General features: G+C 44.7%; 1 protein-coding gene across 2 annotated transcripts in view; it reads right to left on the bottom strand.

The window, feature by feature from the left end:
- The window catches only part of DIS3L2 (DIS3 like 3'-5' exoribonuclease 2), a 344,024-nt gene that overhangs the window by 41,865 nt on the left and 290,036 nt on the right, over positions 1-12,123 (bottom strand). For both annotated transcript variants that reach the window (XM_080669267.1, XM_080669268.1), the window contains one exon: positions 1,468-1,547. In XM_080669267.1, coding sequence (XP_080525393.1) covers positions 1,468-1,547 — 80 coding nt within the window. The remainder of the gene's footprint in view (positions 1-1,467; positions 1,548-12,123) is intronic.

Here is a 12,123-nt window from a genome sequence, read left to right as displayed (position 1 = left end):
TGGCACGCCAAGCAGTTTGAGGCTTATGTTTTCCCCTAGTCCCAAGTGATGCTTTCCCTTCCCACCCAGAGACTTGCTCAATTGTCCCTGCTAGTCCCTGGACTCCAAAGAAGTCCAGCCCTACTTCTCTGTTGAATTAGCACTACAAGAAGCTGAGATGGTAATTCCATCACCATGGCTTATATAGCCTGGAACAGTGCCATCCAAGAGGAGGAAGGATGGTGTTAAAGGATGCGTGGCCAGCCTTTCCTAAATTATTAACTTGGTGGGAACCGAGGGTACACAACAGCTCACCAGGACATCCATCCTCCTGAACGTAAATTACAAAGGGTAATGATGCATTGAAAGCAACCTGAGTGGAGATTTGATCATGAAGCACCCAGGAACCATCTCAACCCATAACAAAGCAAGAGCTCTGAGGAAGACATGGGTTTCCCTTTGGAAGGTAATGTACAGTCCCACTGGAGTATGACTATTTGATTCCTTTCACTGCATAAAATTAATAGCTTAGATATTTAAACATTCAGACTAGGGCATATTGTCCTCAAGTCCATATTGAGGCTGTTCTTGTCACTGACTGGAGTTTCCAAGGTAGCAACTTGGGACAACAGGTTGTCTATTCTCTCCTCAGAGTAAACATGATAATGTGACTCTGCCTCAAACAGCTGTGGCCAGTGACCGTGAGCAAGTGCCCTTGACTCCAGCTTCTGCAAATACAACAATAACAAAAGAAAACTCAAGTGCTCGCTTTGGCAGCACCTATGGTAAAAGAAAAGTCTTCAGGTTGTTATGAGGATTAAACTGGATAACAAGTGTAATGTTCTAGTACTGTCCTAACCCCCAGCAGAATTTCTCAATGGTGGCTGCCGTCTTATTTACCATCATTGTCACTGTCATCATCAGGGCATATTCCCTTTGCCTCGCTCACCACCATTTTTACTGTCTCATAGACAGAAACACACAGTCACGGATCAGTCTGCCAGGAAGAAAGATGGGGCTACGGAAGCATGCCAGGTGCCACCCTTCTGATAAGGCCACCAGGTTAAATCTCTAGAAATCCCCAACTACAAAATTCACGAGGTAGACAATTACAACAAAACCTGCAAACATAAGTGTAATCAGACAACGTCAATGAAAGCCGAAGTCACACAGTGAACCAAATTAGCAGGCACAGGGCTGGAGACAAAGCAGGGCTCGTCTGGAGAACAGCTGGAGCCTAAAAAGGAAGGTCTGCTTCGGGACACACAAGTCAAACATCACAGCTGCTCGTATACAAGCACTTCAAGTTCTCTGTTTACGGGCAAAAGGAGAAATATTTTCCTGCAACCTATTTTCTAGTACAGTCATGAAAAGTGTGATTCTCTCCCTGACAATCTCTTTGTAGGAAAAGCCCGGTATAAGAAAGCCCACAGGTGCTACCCTTACTGGACACGGTGATGTGACTCCCTTTCCCACTGAGTGGCTTACTTGTTGCTGTCGCGGTACTCATAGATGTGACATCCTTGAGGCAATCCAGTCTCATGGTCCAGAGTGAAAGCAAGCTTCAGCTGAATAAAGAGAGAAGAGAAAAACAAGTAAGATTTAGGCAGCATGCTCTATTCATTCTGACAGCTGAAATTACAAAAAGAAAAAAAAAAGCAAAATCAAACTCCCTCCAGCTGATGTATTGTGGAGAACCTGAGCCTGCCACTTCTGGGAAGAGCCCATGCCTCACAGGGACACTGTTTTTACCAGGACTCTACTATTCATTTGGCATGCAACCAATTATTTATTAAGCACCTACTTTGTGACACTTGAAAAAACTGTTTTCAAGAACAGTGAACAGCGGCAGAAAGCAGCCTCATTCACAGATCTTATAGTCCAGTGCAGAAGATGGACAACAATCACATAAACTAATGACTATAGATATAAAAAACTGCAAATTAAAATAGGTCCTCTGAAGCAGGAAAAAACTCCCATGTTTCTATAAAAGTAAATAACTGGACCTAGACTAGGACTGAGGAAAGAAGAAGAGGGTTACCTGGACCATAGGGAGGAAGGATGGGGGAGCAGATGGTTTTCCTTGGCACAGAGCACAGAGGCCATGGTGCAGGAATTCCAGGACCTGAATAATGGCTGGAAAGCCAGAACTCGCTTACAGAAACACGGTGCACAGTGATGCAGCAGAGGAAGGCCAGGGCAGAAAATGCAGGACCTTCTTGCTACATTAGAAATTTTGACCTTTTCCTTAATAGCAAAGGAAGGACTATAACATGTTTTAAGGAAGGGATGGATATGATCAAAGTTAGGTTTTACCAAGATCCCTCTGGCTACCATGTAGAGACCAGACCGTAGGGGAGAGAGCCAAGCAGGAGCCCTGTAGAAGGCTGTTGAGAAGAGCAGGTGAGCGGTGATGGGGGCTGGGCATAGAGGGCGGGCAGGCAAGATGGACAGAAATGAACAATTTGAGATCTATCTTTGAAGTGAACTTTTAGAAGTAGAATTGACAGGATATACTGATGGACTTGATGTTCGGTAGTAGTGAAGACGTTGATTTCAACAACCAGGCAGGTGGTTGTTCCATTGCTGATCTTGGATATGGATAAGGAGTCAAAAGTTTGATTTTGCACATGTTAACTTGGAGGCACTCATTAGCTCTCTCTGGTTAGGGAAGATCAGGAATAAGAACTCTGGTAATGAAGTCTCTCTTTCTGGATCCCAGAGGGGCTGGGGTAGGTGGTGCTCAGGTGAGTGTAGAATTCCGTCTGTGTCGTTGAGGAGCCAGAGCTCAGGGAGGTTGTGTGTGTCCTGCTAGAGCCCAGGTGGCTATGGCAGCTTTAACATTTCCAAATGCAGAGCCAGTTACTAGATTTACAAATTCACTGGGTTTTTAAATTGCTAGGGAAATTTTCACTAAAATCAACTGCACATTAGAAGGATACAATATTGTAACTTTTTTTCTAACTGCAAAGCTGTTAACACAGCTAATGATCTGCATCATTAGACACTGGACAAGTTTTCTCTTCCTTAGAGGGAAACAAGCTGGTAGGAATGGCTTGTCCTCTTACTGACCCACATGAAAATACAAAAACAGAAACAAGCCCTTCTTTACCATCACGAAGCCAGAAACTTCAAGTTAAAGGTGTGTTTTCCCTACAGAGCACTGCTGGTTCTTCCCAGATCTCCTTCAGTAAAACAGAAAATAATTATTTAAAAAATCTATTAAATATAACCCTTTTCTCTTTATCTCCCCCTTTGCAGCTAATGTCAGGTCTATAACCATATGGTCTACTTCAAAGACTGTACTGCTTAGAAATTTTTAAATCATTTGACTCTGATTCAAGTTATGAATTTATGTCTTAGAAAAATTATTATAAATGTAAGAGGAAAGCTTCCCCCCTCCCCCCCAAAAAAACACAACTGTTCACCTCAGTATTATTTGCTGGAAAGACTCTAAAAGACCAACAACAGTAGAATGGTTAAATAAACTATACCAGAGTCACATGCAGAATAGTATGCAGCCGTTACACTGTTTATGAAGAATTTTTATTAACTTGGGAAAATATCTGGGTTAGATAAAAAAACAAAACAAACAAACAAAAAAAAACAAAACAACAGGATGTGAACTTGATTATACAAGATTATGTAAATATCAAAGACTGCATGAAGAAAGATGGGAAGGTACAATATCAAAATGGCAGTAGACCAAGGTGTTCCAGTCACTGATTTACAGACACAGAGCCATGCCCCCTGCAGGCTGCTGTGCCCCTGGGCACATTTTGATCCGGTCCAACAGACCTTTTGTCATCCAATTTCACCTGAGATTGTTATTCCTCCTTTTGCTTCACTAAAGAAATTTTACCTCACATCCACCCCCACTCAGTAACTGTGCCACTAGACGACAAGCAGTGGCTCAAATTCTCTCAGTGGCTAGGTGCTCCCCTTTCACCAGTGCCTTTGAAGAGGCACACACAGTCCTTCATTCAACAGTAGTTACTGACTGCATCCTATGAGCCAGGCTGCCATCTGTATCCATGTGGCTCTAACTAGGGCCTACAGAGACCCATCCGTGGAGAGGTGAAGCCTGGAAAGTCTTATGAGATGTCCTGAGGTCTGTCTTTCCCTTCCCAGAGGCAGCTGCCACATCAAGCAGGAGAAGAGTCCACCCCCATCAACCAGACCATTCTGACTGCATGGCATTTCTGGTACTGAGTGAGGAGGGAAGGCAGTGAAGAAACCCAAGGGCAGTCACAGGCCACTCCTCCAGCAGAGGAAGGAGGCCTTTAGATGGGTATAATTGATTAAAGGTTTTCTCTGGACAAAGGACAGGCCATCTCTCTTGGGCAGGAAATGGAAGAGTCTTCTACTTTCAGGGGTTCATGCTAAATCACCAAGGAGGGCAGGCTCAGGACAGCAAGAGTATGAGACTCCTGCTGGGACCCCTTCTGACTACCCCTTGTGCTACAACATGGGCCCCCAAGACACTGGCAGTGTGGGTGAGCTGAGGCTCTTTGGTGAGTGGAAGGGGTGAGGACCCTCGGGAGAGTAGAGGGCTGGTAGGGTGAGGACAAGAGAGCAATAGGGCCATCCTCCCAGCAGGTAGCAATAGGTGAGCAACAAGAATGACTGATTCAGGACTAAGTATTCCTCAGGGTTCTCAGACATTGCTTGAGGAAGACCCTTCAGGCAAATCTAAGGGGAAGAACAAATGCCCTGGGCTAAGCAGGAGAGAGGTGCACAGAGTCATTGAATGTAATCATTAAAGGAATGTGACCTTACTTTGGAGGCCAACCCAGTGAAGCCAATGGCCAGATCACATTCATGAGGCTAACCAGAAAAGAGTGACGGGATGGGACAGGAAAGGGTGGCTAGGCATGGCGTACCCTGGGCTCATAAACAAGTTAGTCTTCAATCTGTTCACGTCACAGTTGGCTTTCCCTAACATTACTGAAGAACATTATACTCAGGCCACTTGGCACTAAACTCCATCAGCTAAGGAAGGTACCAGCTCAGAGCTTCTGCTGCTTTTGAAAACACCTGGCCTGACCTTGGATGGGCAAAACATGCATTAAGAAGTCTAGGAGTTGCCTGTCTTGTCCACAACAGCTCCAAGATGAAATCTGGTGGGCAACCAGGTCTCTCTCTGACCTTGGCCTGGATGGTACTTGCAGGCTGCTCCATCATCGAGCAGGGGTGACCTTGGAGTCCAGCTCTGAGTTCCTCTGACAGGGGTGCATTGAGAGAGGTAGCTGGTAAAAAAAAGAGTGCTATTATGTGGCCAAGCTTGCTCGAGTTCAAACCAACATGGGTTCTCTGGGAGGCCTGTGAGCTTGCTTCAATCTGCTAGCTATTAGGACCAAGGTTCAAACGCAGGTCAAGGACCAGCCTGGGAAGCCTCCAGCCGCTACATGGTTGACTCTTCCCCTCACAGTCCACTAGTCTTGCAGAGTGTCCAACTCTATCTCAAGCTGAAAGTGGCAAACCCCGTCCTAGTTCAAACATTTCAGGTATGCCATTTATGGCACTTAGAAAGAACAGTAAAGTAACTTCTACCTGAGCCTGGTTTTGTAATTGAAAAATCTTATTAGAAGGAAATCTTCACATTCTCTGAGGTGATCTTTAGTTTTTCTTCTTTAGTTTTCCTTGTTTGGTTTGGATTTCCTAAGCATTATTTCTTTTTTTCCATCTCCTCTTTGCTTTCTTTTATAAGACAAAGATGCTGTGGACTTGGCTTTCACTTGGTTCACAACGATTCTATGGCAATGTATTAAGTTTCTTTCTCCTAAGTCCACTGAAGTCTTTTTGGACTTGGAGAGAGCTTTTTAAGAAAGAACTTGCTCATTCAGCAGGATTTTCCTCCCCACCCCAGGCTCTGGTTCTGACCTGGAAAAAATAAGAGTGAGAAAGAGCAAGAGAATTCTGCAGTCCTGACGCTCAACTTCACAAACCACAAAAAAGAACCTTGCTCCAGTAACGTAATCATGGAGATTGCTGGCACCTTGGTCTTTCAAGAAAAATACATCCATCTGCTGGCACAGGGACCCATCAAACTCAATCCTGTTCAGCATGGAGTTCCCGATTCATTAGTGTTGGAAAGTCTATAGTGAGGCTGGCCGCTCCCACTGGATGACGCCTCCCCACGCACCGTCTGTAAACCCCACAGCTGTGTTTTCACTTAAGGCCACTTCTCCCGACTCCATCGCACCTTGTTCCAGAGGCTCGTTCTATTCTCATTACGGTTAAAAATGACAGGACAAGGATTCTTCAATGCTGAGGTTTTATTTGCTCAGAAGAAAACCAGCCTGTCTCCAGAGCTACAGTCAACCCATACGAAAGGCTGTTCTTCAGTTAGGAGCCTCAGAGGCCAAGCGTGTAGGTTTATTCTGTTTGCTTCAGTCAACAAGCTAGTCCCAAGAGAGAAGCCTGGCTTCTCCTGCTCACCTGTCAGGCTGCCTCCTCTTCTGAGGGTCACTTCATCGCTCACTAGCAAGGCCAGGGTGGTAGGGCTCTGCTGACCACTGCCCCACATTACTTCTGCTTCTATTACTGGGTGAGAACAGCCCAGAAGAGCTCATTCCCCATCCCAGGGTCTCCTTTAGCAGAACAGCCTAGCTTTCCTGATGAGGCCTTACCTGGTCACTGGGCTACTCTGTTGCCCCTCAAATTTCTGGCTGACATGACTACAAAGCATGGTGAGCAAGTCTGTGTGTTTCACACACAAAGGCAGAGACTTGCAACTAATCTGCTCATCCTACCCACAGGTGAAGCATTTTTTTATGATTTTCATGGCCAGCAAGGGTGACTGTGCTGGGACATTGCCAGCTCAGAGCTCTGGGACCATTTCAGATCAACCACAGTTCAGGGACTGGAGTCGCCCAAAGCTGCTTCTATGGGAAAGTGCCAGTGCTAACTGTGGGGATGGCACCTGGCCTCTCCACGGAGGGGAGATGTCGTCTGGGTCCCTTTGCATTTAGAAGGTATCAGTTCTGCCAGCTAGCTATCTGCTTTCTAAAGCTTGAGGCCCTGCCCACACAGTGGAAAATCTCCCCTCTGCAGACGTTGCAGAGCCTCCAGCATCAGGGTCTGCTTGCAGCTTCTACTCCACACCCAGCAGGGAGGAAGCAGCCTGGTGAAAGGCCACCAGCCACACAAGGAGATGCTCTAAGCTTCTCTTGGAGGCAAGTGAGGCTATAGGCAAATTACATATGCGGACATTAGCATGCTCACAGCTACTTGCCTTCCTTGAGGTGTTTTTTGTTTTTTTTTTAAATATGCTTTTATTTATTTCAGTGGGGAAGGCAGAGGAAGAGGTAGAAACATCAATGATGAGAGAATCTTCGATCGGCTGCCTCCTGCACACCCCCTACTGAGGATCGAGACGGCAACCCAGGCATGTGCCCTAACAGGGAATTGATCTGTGGTCTCGTAGTTTATAGGTCGATGCCCAACCACCAAGCAACACCAGCCGGGCCCTTGAGCTGTTTTAATCATCCTTCAATTTTCACCAAAGTTTGTTTTAAGAAATAGCCTTATAAAACCTCCTTCTTCATTTGCCATAAATGTAAAAATCTGTCCACTATGACATTTAATGTCCCCATTATCAAGCCTTACATGAGAAAGTGCTTTGAGAGCTAGGAATGAGGCTTGTTATAAGAAGTAACGTTATGAAAATTTCCTTCCCCCACAAAACAGGATCCTTCTGCCTCCTTTCCTGATTGTCTTTCTATTGCATTCATTTCATGGGTCATTTCCTTTGTTCTAAGTGTTCTCAAACCATTTTTGGAGATGGCTGAGGATGTACATAAATAAAATAAGGGTCTTCAAAATATAAGCCAAAGTAAAGCTGAGATTCAGGCAAACTTGAATACTATCTGATGAAACAATGAGCATGATGGTAGGCACTCAGTTCATGGAAGAGAGAACACAGGATGGTCTTGTACAATACTCAGAGCCATAATCAGGCTGGCTCTACTCTTGAAAAAACAGGAGAGAACAAAATGATTTTCCAGGGAACTGGCCTCAGTTTCTAGGGACTTGAGGATTCGGGAGTTATGTAACCCCAAGCTGGGAGCCAGCACTGCTGGGCCTGTCTCTGTTCTCTCCCAGACTCCAGGGTGGTGGTGGGGTTCTGCTGGCCTTAGCCTTCCCACCTGTAACATGGAGCTGAGTTCGTCTTTGGCCATTGCTGAGGTCTGTTTTATGGACAAATGTGAGATATTGTCTAAGTTTATTGGAAGAAAGCACTTGTAATATGCCCCTGCTAAATCTGTGAGAATAGAAGCTCCGAGGATTCAGACTGACCGGTGCTCCCATCTTTGGATGTTTTAATGAGAAATAAGTGACAGTTAAGAATTTTACTACTTAATGCTGTCTTATGTGGCCAAGAGCAACTGACAAAGTTCGTGACATGATTCATGCTAATTCTACTTCCTTCCTCTCAGACAAGGTCAAATGTCTGGACAATATAAACCAGGACAATATTCTAAGGGCCTTTCTGGTCCTATGGCAGCCAATCTGCCCCTCTCCCCTGCTCCTGCAATCTGACTTCAGCTTATCAACCTGAGGCAGCGGGCTCAGCAGTACCTCCTGGCATAATAGCTGTCCATTTCCATCCAGGCACAAAATGCCTGTTGATCTGAATTGCTCAGAACAATCTGGAAGGGACACTTAGGAGGCCCATACCTGGAAGCCCATACCTCCGGTTCCTATTCTCATCCAAAATAACTTAAATAGCCCTTTTCTTTATAGAACAACCTATCAATCTAATAGATACCATTCTAATTATGATAAAAACAAAGAATATATGGGTATTGTGAAGTTTAAAGGAAGTACAAAATAAGTTTACAGCTAAGTTGAGATGTAAAACTAAAAAAATTTAAAGAGTTTAGTTGAGGGTGTTAAAAAATGCCAGGATCCAGTAAGAAGGAAAATGAACAGCATTTCTGTTTGCCTTACTACCAGAAAAATCAGCTTTGGTAAATAGAGAATAATAAACATAATTGAAAATCATTTTGTAGTAACTTTAGGGGAACATTTTTATTAAGCAGAAACTTGTTTTCCTTTCGACCTTTGTATAGTCTCTTTAGGGGTCTGGGCTGGACTCAGGGCCAGGCTGTGGTTCTTACGCTCTGCAAAGATTTGGGGACCTTCTGGTCTAACTTTCTGCCCATTAGACTGCCCAAATTCCCTTCCTATGAGTTCCTACTTTTGCTGCAATGCCCCTGCCTGGGACACTGGCCTACTGTATAAGGAAGGAAATGCAAGCAGGTGTACTTATACACAATATCAATGCAGGGAGACCACACAGATTAGAAGTAAAGGTGCAGCCTCTTTGGGCAGAATAATTTTGAATTCTGGCTTTACTTCCTATTAGCTGTCTACTAGTAAGCCAGGCAAGTTACTGTACCTCAGTTTTCTCCTCTGGAAAATGGGGATAATAGTACCTACTTCATAGGGTTGTTGTGAAAATTAAATGAGAAAAACCAAATTAGAATAGTACCTGGCTATGGCAAACATTATGTAAATGTTCCTGATGTAATAAGGCCTGGGTTTATTTCTTATAATGAGCTGAGATCACAATTTAGAAGATGACACACTGGGACTCCACAGTTCCAAGTAGGATTACCATGAAACCTGAGCTGGAGCAGTACTTTGGAATCCACTTCTCCATTTGCAGGAGCACTGTGGCACTCAGCAGGAGGACATGATGCTTCAAAGCATCACCTGTCTGCTTGGACAGCCCCAACGGCATTTATAGTGCTGTCTGGCTGTGCTGATACGGGCTTCGATCACAGGGCAGGCCCACTGTATTCTCTGGTGACCAGATCTCCTGCAGCAGTAGGCAGGGAGGCTGTTGTGCCATACACAAGGCTCACTACTCAAAAGAGAAGCTTTGAAGGGCCTGCAAGATTGGCAGATGCCTCAACATGGAGGCTGCCCAGTACCTCTGCACCGACACCGACTTGTCAGAAAATCTCTCCTTGGGAAAGGAAGAGGCCACAACGACAAGCTAGAGCAAGGCAGAGGGCTGGCTCTGACAGTCCGGATACAAAAAAATTGCTTCTATCGTGGTCTGATTCTTTTCATTTATTATCAAGTTGGAATATGTCTGTAGCTGTATATTTGTTTAACTATTACAGATTATAAGCTCCCAATTGGTTACTCTTGGTGATCCCCCACAAGCCTATATTAAATAAAGGATTTCCAGGTGATATAGGGCCCTGCAATAAGTAATAGGAATAACAGGTTCCATACTCAACCAGACATGGTGCCAAGGACTTCATGTGTACAGGTACCACTACTTCCGTTTTAAAGATGAGGAACTGAGGCTCAGAGAATGGAAGTAACTTGCCTACCCAAGATCAGGCAACACTTGGCAGAACCAGAAATGAAATTCAAATCCATGTAACACTTCCCATTGGGCAACACCTGCAATTTCTTATCTCACAAACAAGGGGCTCCAAAATTTACTTCTCTCATTTAGAATCCAATAGGTGAAGGACAGCAAAGGGCGTTCAGTCTCCCTAGGCTCACTGGCAAAGGCACTATTGAAGAACAAGGTGGGGACTCCTTCTGTCCAGTGGGGAGGCTGAGCAGACCGACCTGCCCAGTTTCAGGTGGAGAAGCTGGACTGGAGGAAGTGAATGGTGGGTGGGCCTGCCTCATTTAGTGTCCTGCCAGGTAAGCCCACTCAAGTGACAGCAAGTGAGAAAGAGAGAGATGGGCTGGTTCTACTTTTCCAGTTCAATGAACTGCCCTCCGGTTGACGTGCCTCTGTCACACAGGTAGTTAGTAATAAAACCAGAACCAGAGCCAAGGGCTTCACAGGGTATGCAAAAGGCTAAGAGAAGAAATACCAGTCAGCTAGTAAAAATAATGGATGGCAGGAAGAAAAACAAATTAAAGAAGCAATAACAACAAAAACTACAATTAATATAGGATCTATTATTATCCTACTGAAAAAAATGGGTTGGGGGTTCATAGAGCCAATTTCTTTTTCTTTTTTTAAAATATGGAATGCTTAGCCAAAACCGGTTTGGCTCAGTGGATAGAGCGTCAGCCTGCGGACTGAAGGGTCCCAGGTTCGATTCCGGTCAAGGGCACGTAACTTGGTTGCGGGCACATCACCAGTAGGAGGTGTGCAGGAGGCAGCTGATCGATGTTTCTCTCTCATCGATGTTTCTGACTCTCTATCCCTCTTCCTTCCTCTCTGTAAAAAATCAATAAAATATATTAAAAAAAATATTTTAAAATATGGAATGCTTCATGAATTTGTGTGTCATCCTTCTACAGGGGCCATGCTAATCTTCTCTGCATCATTCCAATTTCAGTATATGTGCTGCCAAAGAGAGCACCATAGAGCCAATTTCTATTACTGAAGTCATGGACTCCTATCTATTGGTGCAATGTGTGTCTAGTCCTATGTCAATTCATCTGTAAAATGAAAACCTCAGAAGAGATGTTTCTTTGGTTCCATATTACAATTTGGCAAGCAAGCCCTTGTTGAGCACAGTTCTGAATAGGGTCTGTTTCTATCCTAGTTCTGCCACTTCTAGCGATGTGACTTTTGACAAGTTACTTAACCCTAGTCTCAGTTTCCTCATCTGTAAAAATGGGTATAAGGTTTAGAATTGAATAAAGTAACACGTGAAAGCACTTGGCAAGAGGCAGGTGCTCCATACATTCTAGCTGTTTGTTATTACTAATAATAAGCCAAGGAAGTCTGCTGTGTCTCTTTATAGAAAACCAGGCTCTTAATGGTCACAGACAATTAAGGAAATGACCACTCCAGCCCTTAAATGACCCCAGGTTATTCTTTCTTTTGTTCCACCGTGGAAACAAGTGAGGACTTTTAAAAGGCCCTTCCAACAGGCATCTCCATGGGCGCACCCTCATGAGAATAAGCAGCCTCTCCCCATGCCAGTGTCACCAGGGGGCCGAGAATTCTGAAAGTGGGAAAAAATGGCTCCGGGCTCTCAGTATAGCACCAATACCTCCAGAGGACAGCAAGGGTTTGTGTAGAGGCCCCAGCAGCTCACTGAGCACAGAGAGTGGGACAGTGCCAAAGAGAGGTAAGGGTCAGATGTGTGATTGAATTAGATGCTGCATGGATACCCCACAAAGCTCAGCATCACTCAAAGGCTG

Source organism: Plecotus auritus (genome assembly GCF_963455305.1).
Source record: "Plecotus auritus genome assembly, chromosome: 5".
NCBI lineage: Eukaryota > Metazoa > Chordata > Mammalia > Chiroptera > Vespertilionidae > Plecotus > Plecotus auritus.
Note: the sequence above shows the minus strand (reverse complement) of the source record. Positions and strands in the feature narration are given on the sequence as shown.